The 21,066-nt window shown below is 42.0% G+C and overlaps 1 protein-coding gene across 1 annotated transcript in view; it reads left to right on the forward strand.

The window, feature by feature from the left end:
- Window positions 1-7,240: 7,240 nt before the first annotated feature.
- Window positions 7,241-21,066, forward strand: part of FNDC1 (fibronectin type III domain containing 1) — a gene marked incomplete at its 3' end in the record, with an annotated part of 49,416 nt that continues 35,590 nt past the window's right edge. The window contains exons 1-3 of the mRNA XM_021708516.1: window positions 7,241-7,403; window positions 9,975-10,061; window positions 10,492-10,560. Of these exons, the coding sequence (XP_021564191.1) occupies window positions 7,256-7,403; window positions 9,975-10,061; window positions 10,492-10,560 (304 nt within the window). The remainder of the gene's footprint in view (window positions 7,404-9,974; window positions 10,062-10,491; window positions 10,561-21,066) is intronic.

Here is a 21,066-nt window from a genome sequence, read left to right on the forward strand (position 1 = left end):
AAAAAATAGCATTTGTTTTTATTAAATCTACTCCATTAGTAATTGCCTCAGAAAACGCTTGGTTCTACCTATCCAACATTTTATGAGTGGATTTTCCTGCCTCAGCTGTGGATTTTAGCTTTGTTATCTACAGGGATTGTGTGAGTGGTAGCTCTGTTTCTGTGCAATCACAGAAAGTAAAATATTTAAGCATGTTTGTCAGCAGCTGTTTCTAGATTGTAGATCGGCTGTAAATCAAACTCAAAGTATTCATTCATTCATCTAATATTTACTGAATGTTGACGCAGAGCCAGGGCTTTCAGTGTGTGGCATATTTGGCTAAAATCAGTCAACTTCAAAGTTGTAATGGAACAAATTCAAGAGAAGTGTGCCTGGTGGAAGATAGTTCTTTCTTTGTTTCTCTCTGAGTTAGTTGTGCCCTCATGATCTCTCTCTCTCTCTCTCTCTCTCTCTCTCTCTCTCATCTACCATTCATCTTTCTCTTTTTACTTACCTGGAGAACTTAATGAAGTGACAGTGTGCCATTAAAAAACAGAAACAAAAAAACAAAACCAGAAATATTCAGTTACTACTTTGAATGACAGTTTTCTCAGCATGGCTGCTCCATGAATTGTGTCATTATGGCACTACTTTTTTCATTGATTCATTTTATTAACTGATTCTGAACCTTCCTTCTCCTTATTCTGGGAAACAGCCCTTGACAGAGTTCCTTTAGAGGAAACATTTTGTCCACTGTGGATATGCCTGGATACTTAAGGATGACTCTGGGCACCTAATTCAGATGTTTGGATGGGCGGTGATGTCTGAACTGAGGTTTGGAGCAGTTAGATCTTGAGTTTCATTCTGAACATATTCAGTTTGAGACTCATATTGGACTATATAGGCAGCAGGGAACGTTGGTCTAGAATGGTTAGACCAGTGATAGATATGCAAAAGTCGCTGGTTTGCCTGGAAGGTAAAACCCGTGTAGCACTCCATTGCCCCCTCCCTGAAGCCTTCCTGGGATGCAACTTCTTCACTTCCTGGAGCCCAGGACAGTTTTTTTTTTCAGAGACTTTGAGTCCCAGGGGGAGGGAAGTGGGTCTGAAGGTGAAATGCGATTCCGTGGACAGATTGTACCTAACTCCTTCAGGGACTGGGAGTGCTCTAACTCTTCTCCAGATGTTAGCTTTCAACTGGTTCTACATTTTTCTCATGGACCCAGGTTCACAGAGGAGTCTCAGAATTGAAATTGGGCATTGGGAGGTTCTCTGAATCAGCAAAAAGGATTTCTCCTGGGGTCAAGGTGGAGGCCACTGACTGGCCAGTAAAGGCCTGAGCCTGGCCAGCTGATGTGTGTGCGTATGTGTTTTCCCACATAATGTTTCTTAAAATTGGAGTCAGTCATCAATTAATACAAAACTGGGAGATTTCACACACAAATTGGGTTTTCTGTCTTCTTAGAAAAAAGTCCAGAACATCTGGCAGTGTGGGGCCTGCATTCCTTTTTCTCAACAGTTATCTAGAACTACATTGTGCCTTTAGATGGAATATGTACTCTTTATAAGGTGTCCTCATTTGCTTGATCTTCATGGTTCTTGTAGGCGTCTGAGTTGGAACTGGGTTGATCTCAGTGGTCTGAGATCTTTATCTTCAACACATTGACCATGTAAGTGAACACAGAGTGTGTGGTCAGTGCTGAGTGTGAAAGTGAGGAAGGAGCAGGTGGGGTGTGGTGCCCTGTCCACTATGATGAATGGACCCTGCCAATGTCAGCGAGGCTGGCCTTGAGGATTTAGTTCTGAACTCAGGCTTAGTTTTGGACTCAGGATGCTCTTCAGCCCTGGAGAGACTCTTGAGGCCTGTCTGTGGAAGCTGAAGTCCCTCCAAGGAGACATTGCAGAGCCATTAGAATCCTGGAATCCATCCTTGAGCGGTCGTGGGTCTAGACTTTGGCCCTTGAACCCATCTGGTCTCCTTGGACTTTTTTGGATAAGACTTGGAGTTTGGAGGTAGACCAAAGTAAGGAATCTGGGTGCTGACTGTGCCCTTTTTTCCCATTCTCAAACAAGCCAGCACAGGTCTCGTGGGAGTCATGGCATGGAAATGGCTAGCCTGGCAATTGCTGGGTATCTAAAAGATCACCAAAATATAATTTTGACACTCAGTCTCCGGCAAAATATTCTTGAATCTGTATGGAGTTTACTGGTATGAACTAGGGAGATGCCTTTGCTGTGGTATGAAATAGTTTGAGTCATCACAGGCTCTTGCTGGCTTCCTCCTTCTGTCTGGAGCACCTTACCATCTGTCTCTGTTCAAAGACAGCCTTGGACGGGGAAGGACACAGACAGGAAATTCTTTTTATTTAACCCCAAATCCCTTAGGCTGCAACTTAAGCTTATTTCCTCATTTTGCAGCCTGCGGAGATGAAAAAATAGCTTGTCATGGCTCTACCTGTCCTATACAGTCTGTGAAGTTATGTCCCAAGGTTCTCTCTACTAGGCATCATTCCTTTTGGACTGATATTTGGGTTTGTCCTTTTTTCTTTAGAGATGCAGTTCATGGTTATATAGCTTTAAAGAATGTACCCAGTGTCATCTTCATTAGAGGAGAATACTGAAAACTATTTCAAAAGGTCATGTGCTTTTTGTTTTCATGTGCATCCTATGTAGCAGAGAGGATGGTCTACGGTTCTAAGAATACTTAAAGATAGATAAGGACCCAGTTCTCAAATCTCATCTTACGAAACACAGAACCGAGAATACAGCTGGCAGAGCCTGAAGCCATGTTGACACTCCTTATGCCTCTGTTTCACATTTAAGGATTGCACACATGAGACCTTTAAAATGGTGATTGGAAAGAGAGCAAATCTTTACACTTCTAGGCCCAAGAATAAGTTTTCTGTCAAGTATTCTAAGTTGATTCACACTGATCTGCACCTGCCTGAAGGATTGTTCCTTAGTTAGATGCTGGTTGGAAGATTTCACTCAGAACTGAGGCATGGGGGTTGGGGGCCGGGAGGGGCTGGATGACCCGCAAGATTGCCTTTTATCTTCTAACCTGCCCTCCTGTTGGTCTTTTTGTCCAGTTCTCTCCGAATTAGTCATGAAGCACCAACATAATTAAAATTAATGTTTAATTGATATTAAAACATCAATTTTAATATCAATGTTGCTGGGAAGTCAGGAAATGGAAATAACTCCTAATCAACTAAGTATTTTGCTTAACTGACCCAGTTTGTATGTGTGTGTGTTGTGGGGGAGGGGATGGGAGGAGAAGTTATTGGTATATTGGCCTAAGGAGTTTCGAGAAGCTTAAATTTAGGACTGGTCTTATAAGGAGATTGATGTAAGGTTGCCTCTAAGGTCTGGTTTCAGGATCCCCAAAAGGCCTTTATGTTGAAAAATGATCGTTCTAAGGCCTAAAATGTCACTACTAGAAAGTCATGCCTCTGGTTTAAGGTTTCCTAGTAACAGTGCAGATGCTCCTGTGAGAGCACATCATTCACTTATTCCATTCCTTCCAGAGAGAGGGGACAATGAGGACAGCCAGCACAAGGGGAAGTGACCTTGAGGGGAAGGGACAAAAGTGCCTCACTGAAAGGAAAACAGCAGGGGAGGGGAGGGTGGAAGGAGTGGTAAACACAACTTTGGAGGCCTCACAATTTGTGTCAGGACAGTAAATGCCCGAGGATATGGCCATTGGTCATTTATAATCAGGAACCAATTCTGAGGGCCCAGGGACTTTGAAGAGCTGGGCTTTGGAGTCGGTCAAAGCCATGCTTGCAGTTGACTCCACCCCTGGTGCATTTGTGTGACTCTGGGCAATTCACCTACACTCTCTGTTCTGGGCCTTGATTCTGTTATCTAGAAGGAGGATGTACTGCCCAGGGTGTGTGTTATGAGCACCTCTTGCAGTGTATATTTAAGTGCTCAGTGCTTGGTTAACGAGACCAATTTTTTTTTGATGCCTGAAGTTCGAGTAACTTTATTTAAATTGAAAAACAATGCTTAAAACTACATTTAAAGTCAAGACTCTTTTGTCTTGTAAAAATCACAAGTATTTATAAGTAAGGCAAAAAAGTATTAGGTTAATACTAATTTGACCTTGGACTTGATTCTTTAAACAAATTGTAGAGAATAGAGGAAAAAACAGAAAACAATATTTAATATGTAGTCAAAAGTACAAATTTGGTGACAGAAAAGAAGAGTTTGGTTTTGTTTTCATGGATTTTTTTTTTTTTTTTTTTGAGTTGGAGTCTCACTCTGCCGCCCAGACTGGAGTGCAGTGGCCACTCCCGGCCACCACAGCCTCGACCTGCTGGGCTCCGGCGATCCCTCTGCCTCAGCCTTCCAAGTAGCTGGAACTACAGGTGCGCGCTACCATGTCCGGCTAATTTTTGATTTATTGTAGAGATGAGGTCTCGCCAACTTGCCCAGGCAGGTCTCGAACCCGCAGGCTCAGGCAATTCACTCACCTCGGCCTCCCAAGGCGCGGGATTACAGGCTGAGCCAATAAGCCCGGCCTGTCTTCATGGATTTTAAGAATGCCTAAGATCATTCTTCACCCTCAGTCTCAGGAGCCATGAGGTACTTTGAGTGTCCCATATCAGCAGTTTTATGCTGTACAACAAGGGGCACATGTGCAGACATCCTGGGTATTACCATAGAAGAAAGTGGAGTGACTTTTGTGAAGAGGATCAGGTGCCTCGGTGCAAAAATTAGCTGAACTGGCTCATTCATCTCTACGGTAACAGCTTTCTCCTCCTTATCAACATTAGTTGGCACATGGTGGACACTCCATAAACCCTTGGCCCATCCATGTCACACTCTCATTTTCATATGTTTTGGAGTAGATATACTCATATATCATATGACCCTTTTCTTAACATACAAATGCTGGCCCTGGGCAAGAGTGAGTTGAGACACACAGTCTATGGCACTTGATCACCTCGAATGGGTGAGAAGATAAAATGATTTGCATGAGATTTTGGCAACCAGAGATGTATTTCCCCCTCTTCCCTTCTTTCCTCTGTTCATTTCATTGGAGCTTCTTGCTGGGTTTGAATGTCTCTCCTTATGCTGGGCTGGTGCATCCATTTGAATGTGGGTTTTCCTGTGAGTTGGAAATGATCCTGTGCTGTGTCCAAGGACAAATGCAAGGCAGAGCAGGGAAGAGCAATGGGTATATTTATTATTTGTTCTTCTTTTTCCTGTATCAGTAATAAGAGGAAATCATTTTCAGCTGTGTGCTGATTGGATCACTGGTGCCAGTAGAAACTGTGACAGTGTTTGGGCTTCACGGGTCTCAGACTTCAGAATATCTGCTCAAGATCTAACTTTTCTTAAGAGAGGTTTGGAATTGAACTGTAAAGAAAAGCACTATTTGTATATTTATTTGTTCATTTTCTTTCTTGGGTAAAACATCGAACCATGAGCTCCTCTTTGTAGTTTTTTGGATACCTTGCTTTGCTTCTACACACCTTTGGGGACCTGGGAATGATTCCTGTTGAGGTTTCAGGTAGGAGAGGAGGGTAAATGAAAACTAGAGAAGAGTCACCGCTATTGCTATTTTTTTTTTTTTTTTTTTGAGTTGGAGTCTCACTCTGTCGCCCAGACTGGAGTGCGGTGGCTGCTCCTGGCCACCGCAGCCTCAACCTGCTGGGCTCCGGCAATCCTTCCGCCTCAGCCTTCCGAGTAGCCGGAATTACAGGTGCGCGCTACCATGCCTGGCTAATTTTTTAAAAATTTTATTGTAGAGATGAGGTCTCACCTGCCCAGGCGGGTCTTGAACCCGCGGGCTCAGGCAATCCACTCACCTCAGCCTCCCAAAGGCACGGGATTACAGGCTGAGCCACCGAGCACGGCTCATTTTTAATGCACAGAAAGTGACTGGTGTGCCGTCCTTCTAGTCTTCCCAGCTCAGATTTTCCCAGAGAGCATGAGGTAACTTACCTGTGGTTTCTCCACAACAGGTTGACAGGAGCCTCACACCTGGATCTGGGAGGGAATGCCTTGTGGATTTTTGTCTGTGTTCCTAGTCTAACATCATGCTTTCATCTCTGAAATGGACATTCTTTCTCTAATGCTTCAAAAATCCTCAAATCTATACTTTTTTCTCCCTTGAATTTCTCTACAGAGTTCTCTTTTGCTAATTGTTTAACTCCAGAGGCAGTGGGGAAGTTTTGGGAGGAGTGAATGATATGTGTTGGAATCGTCTGTGTTAATTCTATTCAGAATTTTCATCCAAATTAGAATCACATTCTAACCAATGTGTGTGTCATCATGAAACATTCTCCTCTCCTTTCTTCTTCGATCAGATTCTAAATGCATTTTTCTTAATGTTACTAAGTTTAAAGGTTTTGTTGTTGTTGTTGTTTTATTTTGCTTTAAGGTTACTTTTTTCTTTTTTGGGGGCGTGCCTGGCATCATTGAATAGCCAGTTTCAGATCCAAGTCTGCCCAAAATTTGTTCCACTGTTGCTTGAATATTTAGCATATATTTATAATATATTGCATTACAATATTGGTTACATAGTGAGCTGAGAGATTTTGTTTGAAAAAATGTTACATTTCATTTTAGTAATTTTGAAAATCAAGAATTTTTTTGGAATCTTATAACAAGACAAAAATATAATGGTGCTTCTTACTAACCTTTTTTTCTGGAATAAAATATGGAAACATTTAAATTAAGTATATGCAGATAAAACCAGAGTTTTATTTCTCTTTAAAGCTGTTGTTAAATTTGGTTTGGTTTCTTGTAGAAAAAAAGTTAGAATACAGTGATATTTTTCTTAATCAGAAGAGTTTTATGTTGTGTTTTTTTCTAGAGGTGTTTTAAAGATGGCCCAACTGAATCATAAAAGAGTACTAAGAACCTATTTAATATATGAATGCCTCTGGAGAATATGTCAAATTGCTAATTTGTTATTCTTGCACTAGCAAGACAATGTAATCAAGCCAGAGAATGCTTAGAGTTTGATTTGTTTCCCTTTGGTATAGGTTTTCCACTCATAGTTATCCAAAATCCATAAAAACTTGTGTGTTTGGTGTATTTGTCTTGCTGTCATACTATAGTGATGTGCAAACATGACTGTACTTAAAGTCTTGAGTCTCAGACAGATTCAACGTCATTTACTTTTTTTGCCAACAATATTGGACAACATTAAAAAACAAAATCACTTTCCCAATCTGCTATTGCCATGAGTTGATAGTTACGCTGTCTGCATAGTTGACCACCCACTGAAGCCAAGGCATGTGAAACTGCTGTCCACTAAAATGGGCCTGAAAGTCACGTGGGACCCACCCAAAGATGCTACCAGTAGACCCGTGGAGCATTACAACATTGCCTATGGGAAGTCACTGAAAAGTCTTAAATACATCAAGGTGAATGCGGAGACCTACTCCTTCCTTATCGAGGATGTGGGTAAGTGACACAATGATCTTGTTCCTGGTTAGAATTGGCATGCACCGACATTCTCGGTTACATTCTTAGAATGACTACTCGTGAGGACAACTCATGGCTGGAGTCAAGGTCCCCTGTGATGCTCTGGGCATGGGAGCTGAGTTCTGAGACTCTGGTCAGGAGGCCGTGTTTAACAGCCTGTATGTGGCCGCTGGGCTTCCCCATCTGTGCCTTTGAACTCAAGTATTCCTCTCTCCAAATTGATGTCGCACACAATTTTTAGTTTCTGAATGTGCTTTTGAAAAATATATAGATCATTTTTAGTCTCATAGAAGCTTGACTACTAGACAACTTAGTAGCTTATCTTAGAGGCTTCTAACTTGTAAACCACTTTATTTTGTTATCACTATGGTTATTATTATTAGAGACAGGGTCTCACTCTCACTGTTGCCTAGGCTAGAATGCAGTGGCACAATCACAGCTCACTGAAGCCTCAACTTCCTGGGCTCAAGTGATCCTCTAGCTACAGGCAAACATCAGCATGCCTGGCTAATTTTTTATTTTTTAGTAGAGATGGGGTCTTGCTGTATTGCCCAGCTAGAAATCATTTTATATTCAAGGATTGCTCAAGACGTATGTGTGTGGAATATGTTATGCTTAACATTAAAGATATAACACTTCTCTCCATTTAGATTTGATTTCAGTTTGATTCTGGAAGTTTGGAATATTTTAGGTCTTGCCTAAATATAATATACACCATCTTATAAGTACAGGTGTAGGTGGTTTTGAACTTAGACTTTGAGCTGTCTCTGGATGCTCTGTTTCCTACTTACTGACTCCAGTAGCCTGAAACTCCGTTGATTCTACCATCATGTCATGGCCCAACATCGGATGGATCACAAGGAAGTAACAGAAGTCAGTCTATAGAAATCTAGGTCTTCTCCATGTCACATTAGCATTCTGATCCTGCAGTGGCTCATAATCAGCTCGTGGCTTCTCAGCATCAGTCCCTTGCCCACAGCCCACCATGCTTAGTCCTTCTTCACCCCCCTGCATCTGATATTACACTTTCTGGGCAACAGAGTGGCAAACATATAAAAGGGAGATAAAAGAGGCCAGATTCCCTTCCTTGGAGCTGCAACTCAGTGTCCATTTCCCTGAATCTCTTCCGTATCACTATGGCCCCCGAAGTCCAGCTGCGAGGTTAAATGGAGATTCTGTCAGATCAAAGAAACGAGCAGGAGCATATTTGCTTGCACAAACCTTGGGTGGTTATAACGGCTGCAGGGAAGAAAAACATGGGAAGAAAGCCCTAGAACTCACTGAAAAACAAAATAGTATCTCCCAAGCAACTTTCTGATGAGTTAACTGTATGAGAATCAGAGACATGTGGATTAAATTTCTTTGAAATGCAAACATGCTCAGAGTGAAGAAAGTGTCTGGTGAGGCATGATTTTGCATTCTGTCTGACCCTAGAGCATTTCCCAATTAGTCCAGCAGTTCACGCCAAACCCTAAATGCCACCAGGCCCTGCCACAGTCAGACAGAAGTCACACCGGTCTTGATCACAGTGGGCATCCCAGATGGTGACAACCGAGCTGCTGTTCCTGGGCCTCTGGCTTGAGAACTGAGCGAAGTTTTGCCATAGAAGCGCTCCTCACCTTGAGAAATGTCATTACTGTTCCTACCTTTGACAGAACTAACTCTTACCTCTCCAATCCTTTGTCCCCTGAAGCGCCCACAAACTTTCATCTCTTCGAGGAATTGGCACCTTCACTTACCTGTCACAAGATAATGATTCATTGTGAGAAAAATCAGCCCTAGAAGAAGCTACAAGTTCAGCATATACTCCCTTTATAACATGACTTCTTGGTTTCCTTTTCTATCTCAACAAGTTCAGGAGCTTAGTCAAAGAGACCCCTGTTATTTAACCTTGACTTCAGACAAAAGTCAAAAAAATAAAGCTCAAAGTCAATAAAGATGAACATTTCCAAGATTCCAGGAATACTTTTTTTCTAGCTTTTTGTTGAAATGGTAAAAAATAACATGTAGACCTAGTAAGGGGAACATTTGATTGTGAAAAGGGAAATTTTCATGAAGCTTTATGTATTGCAATGAAGATTTCCCATATGCTCACTTTTATGAATTACACTGGCACTTTTGATTATTTTCTAGAGATTTTCACTTGAAGCTTCTTTGGAGAAATATTATTTGTAGTGACAGACACTCTTTAATATTCAAACACCCATTTAGTGTATAGTACATTCCTATTTCCTACACTGATTTCACATCGCAAACCTCAAAACCTTTTTGTTGACAGCTTATGAATCCAAGTTTATTAGCACGGCATGTACTTTGTACTAAAGAAAGTTTGTATTCTCAGAGTCACGTGTGTTTCGGTTGCATGAGAAGAATGTTAGTGGTTTTAGGTTTTTGCAAAAAGAGAAAGCTATCATTAACTTGTCACTTAATTCAGATTTTTATATTTAGTTATAATTAGTATAAGGAAGATGGTTATTCTTGGTTAGTGACTCAAACGATGTCATTCTTGGAAATTTGAAACGGTGGCTTGATATCAACCATGTGTTTCAGAGCCTGGGGTAGTGTACTTTGTGCTGGTAACTGCAGAAAACCACAGTGGAGTGAGCCGTCCGGTTTACAGAGCAGAAAGCCCACCTGGTAAGTCTCATGTAGAATTGGAGGCTGGTGTTTTGCCATTTAGATCGGGAGAGCTGTCCCTCCTTGCTTCTTCAAGTCAGTATAAATTTAGAATTGTTAAAAAATTCCTGAATAAAGACTTTTTAGACCTGTATGGCAAACTGAAAGATTAAAAAGTAGGAGAGACCTATCCCCTCTTTTAAAATAGTTTTAATGTAGGTGATTAGCATTTTGCCCAAATGTTTGAATACTCACTAGAGTAAACTGTGTGCAAAAGACCAACGATATGTGTTGTGCATACAGCTTAGGTGTCTAGTCACTAATATGGCCTGAGTGGATTCTTTTGGAGTCTGTTGAAAAGATCACTTAAATATGCATTAGAGATGCACTGAAATGTGGAAAATCCAGTAGTCCTCGTTTCTAACTATCGAGTTGCATTTCCCTAATTTAGGAGGTGAATGGATCAAGATTGATGGTTTTCCCATCAAGGGTCCAGGACCATTTAATGAAACCGTCACAGGTACTACTTTCTCATTCATGTCAGAGTCATGTCTTCACTGAAGCAACATCTCACAAGAGGGTGTGCTTCTGTCACGCACATGTGCTCACAAACCTTCATTGAGTTCCCATTGCTAAGCTAACACACATGCCACACAGTCTTGGTCAATCTGTTCTGCACCTGATGAGCCAGACTGTAGCCAGTGTCGCTTATTGTTCACTGTTCTTTCATGTTTGTGGGTGGAGAAGCGTCTGTGTCTACATCTGGGGATATTGTCTCCTGTTAACAGGCAAATATGGTGGTTGAGATGGCAGTACTGGCCTGAATAGGTTATTGGCAGCTTTCTTACCTGTGAATAGCTTAAATGAATGGGAGGCCCAAAACAGTGGCTTTTATTGGCTAATATGTTGCATCAAGTCTTGCTTTTTTCTTACAACCTGGGATATTTTGTGATATGCTAGATAACCTGCCTTCCATCTCTGCTCCATATTTGTGTATCTGTATGTATTATCATTTGGATATTGATGTTGTCTGGTCATATTGTTTTACTTACTGAGAGAAGTGTTGACATTTCTTGTGTGTTTCTTGCATATATTTAATTGATGGTGAGAAAAATGATATAAAATGCATGCAGTTATTTGAGAGTATGGTTGAGTAATCTTCCAAAGACAACATGGTGAGAAGCTGTTTTATTTTCATGTACCATGTGTTTACATACATCAATCTGATGTTATTGTTTAAAGGAAGGTGAGTATATTGAAACCAATGATCCTAATATGGTTTTCAGACCATATTTGGTCGTGTAGGCAGTTTTTGAAGCCCCTGCTATTGACAAAAGGGTAGAAGAATGAAACGATCAGGTGTTCTTGTTCAAATACATTGTACTTGAAGTGACCATGGTTGTTGCAATAGAAATGTCTTGTAGGTAATTTGAAAAGAGAGAATGGAAGTTGAAAGAGGGAAGTAAGAGATAGGCATGGACTAAAGAGTGATACTATGGAGTATCTCTCTATACTACTGGGTAAGACTTAGGCGTGATGTCTATACTATAGGTGTCAACTAAGGAGTGAGGCTGTAGAGTATCACTGTCTACTAAAGGGTGAGAGCTAGGCATAGACTTAGGAGAGATGCTGTAGAGTATCACTCTATATTGCAGGGTAAGAGCTGAGCATGGACTTAGTAGGGAGTCACTCCATATTGTAGGGTAAAAAGTAGGCAGGGACTTAGGGGTGATGCTGTAGAGTATCACTCTATACTACAGGGTAAGAGCTATTTGTGGACTTAGGAGTGATACTGTAGAGTATCATTCTATAATACAGGGTAAGAACTAGGTGTTGACTTAGGAGTGATGCTAGAGAGTATCACTCTATGCTGTAGGGTAAGAGCTACAAGTGGACTTAGGATTGATGCTATAAATTATCGCTATATACTGCAGGGTAAGCACGAGGCATGAACTTATGATGTAGAGTATCACTATATGCTACAGGGTAAGATCTAGACATGGACTTAGGATTGATGCTGTAGCATATCATTATATACTACAGGATAAGACCTAGGCATGGACTTTGGAGTGATACTATAGAGTATCACTCTATACTACAGGGTAAGAGCTAGGTGTGGACTTAGGAATGATGCTGTAGAGTATCACTATGTACTACATGCTAAGAAGTAGACATGGTCTTAAGAGTGTTGCTGTAGAGTATCACTTTATACTACAGGATAAAAACTAGACATGAGCCGGACTCGATGGCTCAGCCTGTAATCCCGTGCCTTTGGGAGGCTGAGGTGAGTGGATTGCCTGAGCCTGTGGGTTTGAGACCCGCCTGGGCAGGCGAGACCTCATCTCTACAATAAATCAAAAAATCAGCCAGGCGTGGTAGCGCATGCCTGTAATTCTGGCTACTTGGAAGGCTGAGGCGGAAGGATCGCCGGAGCCCAGCAGGTCGAGGCTACGGTGGCCAGGAGCGGCCACTGCACTCCAGTCTGGGCGACAGAGTGAGACTCCAACTCAAAAAAAAAGAAAAAAAAGAACTAGACATGAATTTAGAAGTGATGCTCTAGAGTAACTATATACTACAGGGTAAGAGCTAAACATTGACTTAGGAATGATGCTTTAGAGTATATACTACAGGGTAAGAGGCATGGACTTGGACCTGATGCTACAGGGTAAGATCTAAGCTTGGACCTTGAGCTGATGCTAAATAATATAACTCTATACTACAAGGCAAGAGCTAGGTGTGGACTTTGGAATGATGTTATAGAGTACCACTTTATACTACAGGGTAAGAGCTAGGCATGGACTTTGAGCTGATGCTATAGAGTATCACTCTATACTACAGGGAAGAACTAGGCATGGACTTAGGATTGATGCGTAGAGTATCACTTTATACTACAGGATATGAGCTAGGCATGGACTTAGGAGTGATGCTGTAGAATATCACTGTATACTACAGGGTAAGAGCTAGGCATGAACTTTGGAGTGATGCTATAGAGTATCACTCTATACTACAGGGCAAGAGCTAGGCAGGGACTTATGAATGATGCTATGAAGTATCACTCTACACTTCAGGATAAGAGCTGAGCATAGACTTGAAAATGATGCCATGGAGTATCTCTCTATACTACAGGGTAAAAGCTATGTATGGACCAAAGAGTATTGCTACAGAGTGTCACTCTGTACTACAAAGTGAGAGGTAGGCATGGACTTAGGAGAGATGGTATGGAGTATGACTACTACAGGGTAAAAGCTAGGTATGAACCTAGGAGGGATAGTATAGAGTATCTCTCTACTACTGGGAAAGAGGTAGGCATGGGCTTTGGAGTGATGTTAGTGTATTACTGGGTACTATAGGGTAAGAGCTAGGCATGGACTTAGGAGTGATACGATGGAATATCACTCTGTACTTCCTTGTAAGAGCTGGACATAGGAGTGACTGTATAGAGTATCACTTTATCCTACAGGGTAAGAACTAGTCCTGGACTTAGACGTCAGTATTGAAGTAGAGAAATTGCATGCATGCGTGAATATTGGGAGAGAGAAGATTTGGAGATGAAGGATCAAATGATGGAAAACATTGACAGCAAAATGGTCAAGAAATTAGTACAGATAGGAAGTGAGTGTGTAAAACAGGAAAGGAGGTTTATTTCAAAAGTTTCTTACTCCCAAAGATACACATGTAAACAGACACACATGAACCTTTTACTGATGAATGTCTGTGCCTTGTATTTGAATTTTGTATTTTAAATAATCATTTTAGTTGTATAATTTTCCTGATAAAATTTCTGAATGAAAGTCGTATTTGAAAAAGTAATTTCCTTGCTTTTTCATGAGTAATTAATTTCTTATGCCTTCTTTAATAGAAATGTGTATGTGCACACTTGTCCTTTCTGAGTGAGCCAGCAGAAATCCCAGGGATCAGGGATCAAACAGAATCATGATCCAGCTCATTACTGGTTTTATGTACTGTGAGATTATTTAACCTCTCTCTGCAGGAGCCTTTATAGGCCTTGGTTGCCAAAGCACTCTGCTATAATTTATGATTCTCCATTTGTCATACATTATGATTTAAAAAGATACTAGAAGAAGTTGCTGGCTGAAACCACTTGAAGTTTATTATGTAAAACAGAACTTAAAAGAAAAAAGACTATCTAGAATGCACAGATTAGTTTAAAGTGCTCCAGGAAAAAAAACTACATTTCATTGTTAATAAAAACAAGACCAATTTATATAAAATTATCAATAAGTTATCAATATGTTATCTATTCCTTTTTTGTGAGACTTGGAAAACGTGCTATCCTGTTGTTCTGAGGAGTGATTAAATATATGATAACCTTGTAGAAGTATTTAGAATTCCACATGTCTTTATTCAAAGGAAGGGATTTATCCTTAAAATGCAGGCATTAGCATGGGCACCTGGTATAAGGCCCAGAGGGGTTCACTTTAGTGCTTTGACTGATAGCATCTCATGTTCTTCCAGTGTTTTATTAGAAACCAGAAGAAAATCCATTATTTTATGCTACTGGAAACAATGGTTTCAGTTCTACTTCTAGAAGGCCTCCTTTTACTAGCTTAGACATATCTCAACTGAATTGTTCTTAACCTAAAAAATAGGACTTAAATTATTATTATTATTATTATTTTTAGGATGAACAAACAATTTGTTTTTAAAGATGTGGGGTATAGTTCAGGGTTAGGTATACAAATGTTCATTATGCAGGTACCCTTGTTGATAAGGTGTGCCTCTCCCTCCCCTGGCAGTTTCCCTTAGCTGCCAATCTCACCCCCTCCCCTGGCAGTTTCCCACTACCACCAATCCCCTTCTTATAGTATTATGATAATTGTTCAAGGTCTGCTTATGAGTGAGAACATATGGCACTCTGTTTTTTGTTCTGTGATAGTTCACTAAGTATGATAAGACTTTAAATCCATCCAAGTTGTTGTGAAGCCTATATGTTTGTCCTTCTTTATGGCTGCATAGTATTCCATTGTGTATATGTACCACATTTTTTTAACCAGTCCAGCTTTGATGGTTGGTTTCATGTTTTGCTATTGTGAATAGAGCTGCAACAAACATGCATGTGCAGGTGTCTTTTTTGTAGAACGATTTGTGTTCCTTTGGGTATATTCCCAATTGGGGAATTGCTGGGTCATATGGAAGGTCAATTTCTAGTTCTATCAGAAATCGCCACACTGTCTTCCAGAGAGGTTGCACTAGTTTGCATTCCCACCAGCAGAATAGAAGCATTCCTTTTTCACCACCTCCTCGCCAGCATCTGTTGTTGTTTGTTTTATTAATGATGGTCATTCTTACTGGGGTTAGGTAGTATCTCAGTGTGGTTTTGATTTGCATTTCTTTGATGGTGAGTGAGGCTGAGCACTTTTTCTTATGTTGTGTCTATTGGCTGCCTCTATAACTTCTTTCGAGAAGTGTCTATTCATATCTTTTGCCCTCTTTTTAATGGGGCTTTTTTTTTTCTTTTCTTCTCAGCACGTTTGAGTTCCTTGTAGATCCTAGATGTTAGGCCTTTGTCAGATTATAGTTGGCAAATATTTTTTCCCATTCTGTGGGCTGTCTCCCTGCTCTCTTGATGGTTTCTTTTGTAATCATCAATTTGATGAGGTAATAGAGCAGGAGGTATCACACTTTTAGACTTCAAATTTTACTATAAGGCTACAGTAATCAAAACAGCCTGGTATTGGTACAAGAACAGGCATATAGACCAATGGAACAGGATAGAGATTCCAGAAGCAAAGCCTCAATTTCTCAACCAACTCATCTTTGACAAAACCTCCAACAACAACCACTGGGGAGAGGAGAACCTATTCAGTAAATGGTGCTAGGAAAACTGACTAATCACATGCAGAAGATTGAAGCAGGATCCCTACCTATCACCGTACACAAAAATTAACCCTAAATGAATCAAAGACCTAAACGTAAAACCTCAAACTTCTAAGAATCTTAGAAAATGCAGGAGACATCCTTATGGAAATTGGAACTGGCAACCAATTCCTTATCAAAACCCTAAGTGCCCATACCATAAGAAATTATTTAATTCATTTATTTTAGGCACAGATTCAGATGCTAGAGATACAAGAGAGACAAAGGCTCACTCAGTGAAACTTTTATTCTAATGGGAAAGAAATATGGATAATAAATAAGCAAAAAAGAAAAAAAATGTATACAATCTATTAGTTTGCTAGGACTGCCATAACAAAATCCACAGATGGGTGGCTTCAACGACACAATGTATTTCTCATGTTTATGGAGTCTAGGAGTCCAAGATCAAGCTGTTGGCAGGTTTGGTTTTTCCTGAGGCCTCTCCCTCAGTTTTGAGATGGCCTCCTCTCTGTGTCCTCATGTGGCCTTTCTTCTGTGACCTACATCCTTGGTGTTTCTTTGTGTGTCCAAATTTCCTTTTTATAAGGCCACCCATCAGATTGGATTAGGGTCCACCCTAATGGCCTTATTTAAACTTAGTCACCCCTTTAATGATCCTATTTCTAGTACAGTCACATTTGAGGTACGGAGTCAACATATGAATGGTGGGTGAACACAATTAAGCCCATAACATGATCATAAATTACCTGAAAAGTAACCTATTTCATATCAAATAGGTGATGTGGAGCTTAGGGTTTGGGAGCCTGGGGGACCCTGATAAAATAGTGGCATCAAGCTGAAATTTACAGGCTGAAGCCACATTTGGAGGAGGAAGAACATGCCAGAAAGTCCTGGAGTTTGGGCAGTGATGTGGATTTTTCAAGTCAGCCTGGGCTTCAAGAAGTTCAGCTCAATAGGTCAGCCAGTCAAGCCCCAGAGAGGGTCATGGAGGGGCTGATAAGCCTAGCCTCACAAGTTTCAGCTCTAATTGGCTGGCAAGCCAAGCCCTGAGTGCTGCGATTGGGAGGGCGGGGGGCTGGCAAGCCTAGGCCCCAGGGTGTTGGCTCTAACAGGCTGGCAAGCCAAGCCCCGAGAGTGTTGCTGGTTTGGTGGGCTGGCAAGCCTGCCCCCCCGGGTGCCTCAGCTTCAGAGTCTCTCGCCTTCCTCCGGCAGCTCTCCTGGTTCAGCTGGCTCTGTCAGCTGGCAAGCCAACCTCTGGGGTGCATGAGTTTTCGACTCTGATGATCTGCTGCTGCTCTTCAGGTTGCAGCTCTTCAGGGTCAAGGTTCTTGTCTCATGCCCAGGAAGAATGAGGGACGTGGACAGCTGGAAGGTGAGAAAGCAGGATTTATTGAGAACAGAAAAGCCCCCACAGTGGGAGGGGGGCCCAAAGGGGTTGCCCATCTGGGGCCGAAAACCTGGTGCTTATGTAGCCCTAAGTCCAAGGTGATTGGCTAGCATTAGCTGTGAGTTGTTGCTGTTCTGATTGGTTGCTTTTCAATCCCAGCAGTGAGTACCTAAGTTCTCCCTTGAGAGGCTTGCAGGGAGTTGTTTACCAATGCTGAGCCTGAAAGGCCTATTGGGAATTCACTACATTGTTACCAGAGGACCCGCCTGTCTGTCTATCTTTTTTCTGGCTATCTCCTGTCTCAGCAGGAGTTAAATGATTCTCAGATTGGTCACTTGTTCAAGTATGAAAACTTTCAGAGAAGAATAGGACTAAGTGAAAATGTAACACCAGGCTAGAAGCATTGGCTTCATCTGTGTAGTTTATCTCATATCCATCAAAAAGTTTTCTTTGTATTTAGTGTAGAATTTCTCTTGTTAGGGTATGAACCCATCTAGTTCTGTTCTGTCCCCAGGGAAGAGAAGTCCATTTGCTTATTGGCACACTATTATGTTGCTTTTCTACAGACTTCTTTTCTGCAAATGTTTTAGCTTTTTTTTTTTTGGTTACTGGATTTGGGTAATCTGGCAGTGCAGAAGGGTCAGGACAGGGACATGCCTGGGCTTGAGACACAGGCATGTCCCAACTCTGCTACCAGCCAGCCCAGGGACTCAGATGCACCACTGAGCCAGCTTTTGCCAAACTCTTCATCTGGGAAGCAGTGTTAGATTCTGGTTCATTTTAGCTCTGAAATATGGTCATATCTATTAATACTTTCTATGGTTTTCTATAAATCAAGTCCTCTTTGCTTTTCTCAAGCCATGGAGCATAAACTAGGCATAGTACTGAAAGAACAGTCTGACTTGTGCCTCTTATTTTCTTTACAGTATATTTGAGTTCATAAAGCTTGCTGATTTTTCAACCATTAAATAATAGCTTGGAGTCAGCTTTGGCAAATAGTTCTCAGTTCCTCCTTGGCTGTTTACAGCCAACACTGGCATGACACTCACCTGTGATCCAGCTTTTTCTTCTTTATTATGGCCATCCAGTGACCTTCAGGTTGCTCCCTAAATCCAACAGCATGTGGGCACTTGGTACATAGTGTGGCTCCATACCAGGCCTTCATGACAACAACCCATTTGACATTCTCATCTTCTGATTTCTGCCGTTTCCTCTCATAGTTACAGTTAGCCATAGAATTGCTTCCTTCCAAAATCTAAATCTAAATCTAGAATCATGGAAAATCTAGAATCACGGAATCTCCTGTCTGTTGACCATCATCTCACTTCTTCAGTGCCTTTGCATCGTAAGCTTGCTTTCAGATGGTATCAGGCTTGGACCCAGAGACCCTTCCTAGCTGCAGAGTTCAAAGCACCTCTGGTTTGTTTCTTCCTTACTTTATCTGGGTCCCATTATTCTACCCACATTCATGCAGGTCAGCCCTCATTTTTTGAACTGCTCTGCTACCTGCTTCTTGTCCCATCAAGACTCCCTCCCTTACTCATTTCATGGGAAATATCTATGGACTTTAGAAGCATGTATACCCCCAAGTATGCCTTTCAGCCTTTTCTATCAAGATTTCATCAAATGAGCACCAATTCCCAGGCATATTTTCTTGCCAGTTTATTTAAGTATGATTGATGTAAAAGGTGGAAACTCTAAACCTAGTGTCTTGAGATGGCTCCTTCCCAACTCTGTTGATTTAAGAGCATAATTAATCCACCAAACCACAGTCTCGACACCGTTTGCCTCTGAATGCCTGGCTTGGGCTCCGGGGCTCAGGCCCTGACGAGCACTCAGGTGTGAGAAGCACCTACCTTCCCAGCGCCTTGGATTTCTCAGCCGTGAAATGATAGGATTCGATAAGAAGGTTCTGCATTTCTTTCTAAGAACTTTCTTAGGTTTTTTTTTTTTTTTTGAGTTGGAGTCTCACTCTGTCACCCTGGCTGGAGTGCAGTGGAATGCTCACAGCCACCCCAGCGTTGATCAGAGGACTCAGGTGATCCTTCCGCCTCAGCCTTCCAAGTAGCCAGAACTACAGCGTACAGGCGCACGCTACTATGCCCGGCTAATATTTTGATTTTATTGTAGAGACGAGGCCTCGCCAAGTGGCCCAGGCTGGTCTTGAACCCCTAGGCTTAGGCAATCCTCTCGCCTTGGCCTCCCAAAGTGCTGGTATTCCAGGCTTGAGCCGCTGCACCTGGCAATTCCACCACTTTAAAAAATGATGTCAGTTTTGTGAGCAGTAGAAAACCATTCGTATTACTGAAAAATGGCTGTTTTCTTCTTTCTCTACCCTATTTTGAGTGCTTTAGGTCAGCATGTCCAAACATCATATCAGTGAGGGAAGAAATGCTGAATTATAAGTTGTGCATTTTGAGAACATATCCGAACACACAAAAGGTACACAGAATGAAGACTCATCTCCAGTGATAGATTGGAAAGTACTTCTCCCAGGGCCCCCTTGTCACATGCCCTGCCCTTTGCTCTTTACAATGACAGGAATTCTGCCAAATGAGTCGATGGAATTGGTCGTGTTAACTCATTTAAACTGGCATATGTCACTGTCACTCTGGGCAAAAGATGCCAGCATAGGAAGCCAATAGGCAAATTAAGGGCTTACCACAGAATACTGCAGCCAGGCCGAGGGGCTGCTGTGTCCCAGACTTGTGCTTAACACGTACCCCAATTCAGAATTACGGAATTAATGACGAATCAAAGACGATCCTCTTCTCACATACTAATTTCAATAATTGTCTTTGGCCATTATTCATTTGAAATGAATACTGTCTTTGGCATCATTTTCTTAGTAGCTTTTGCATGCAATTATGAGTTTTATTATGTGTGCAGTTTGCGGGCAAAAGTTTGTGGTTCATGGCCTGGATGGTGAGTGCTCAAAGTGTTTGTTTGGCAGCAGGGCATGTGGACGATGCTTCAGCACCGTGCCCCTGCTGTGGCAAGGAGTGAGAATGGACTGGTGGATGGTGCAGAGGCGCCGGTGAGATCAGGCCACCTCTATCTAGTTCAGTGTTGATTTAGGGGTGGCTCTGGGCAGGCCAGTCTGTTGGCCAAAGAGTGGTGCTGCTATTAACCTGAGATCCTGTTTTTTGCCTTCTGCTGTGGTGGGAGGTGGGGGGGAAGGAAGTCATTGTGTGTATTTGTAGACTGGAATTCCTCCGGTTGGCTGCTTTATGAAGATGAGGTGTTTGCCCAGACAGATCCTGTGAACTGGGAGGCTGCCTTCCCGCCACTCCTTCCTGAGAAGTCAGTGCCCCATAATGGGCACCTTTGTCCTGGGGGCTCAGATCTCTATATCCAAGTACCTGTTGCAAAACTGCCTCTTACATGAGAACATAGACTTCACCAACAGCACAATTCTTGTTTAAATCACAAAGAAGTAGGTGATAGAAGCTTGTGTGTGGAGCTGTTTGACCTCATTTAGCCAGGCATCAGGAGATCCAGTCCATAGAAATGCCAGGAAGAGGCGGGCTCAGTGGCTCAGCCTGTAATCCCAGCACTTTGGGAGGCTGAGGCGAGTGGAGTGCCTGAGCCCTCAGGTTTGAGACCTGCCTGGGCAACTTGGTGAGACCTCATCTCTATGATAAATAAAAAATTAGCCAGGCATGAGAGCGTGCGCCTGTAGTTGCAGCTACTTGGAAGGCTGAGGCGGAAGGATCGCCAGAGCCCATCAGGTTGATGCTGGGGTAGCCATTAGTGTGCCACTACATTCCAGCCTGAGCGACAAAGTGAGACTCCACCTCA

The sequence above is a fragment of the Carlito syrichta genome, unplaced genomic scaffold (genome assembly GCF_000164805.1).
Source record: "Carlito syrichta isolate Samal-C Ts95f unplaced genomic scaffold, Tarsius_syrichta-2.0.1 Scaffold142847, whole genome shotgun sequence".
Lineage (NCBI taxonomy): Eukaryota > Metazoa > Chordata > Mammalia > Primates > Tarsiidae > Carlito > Carlito syrichta.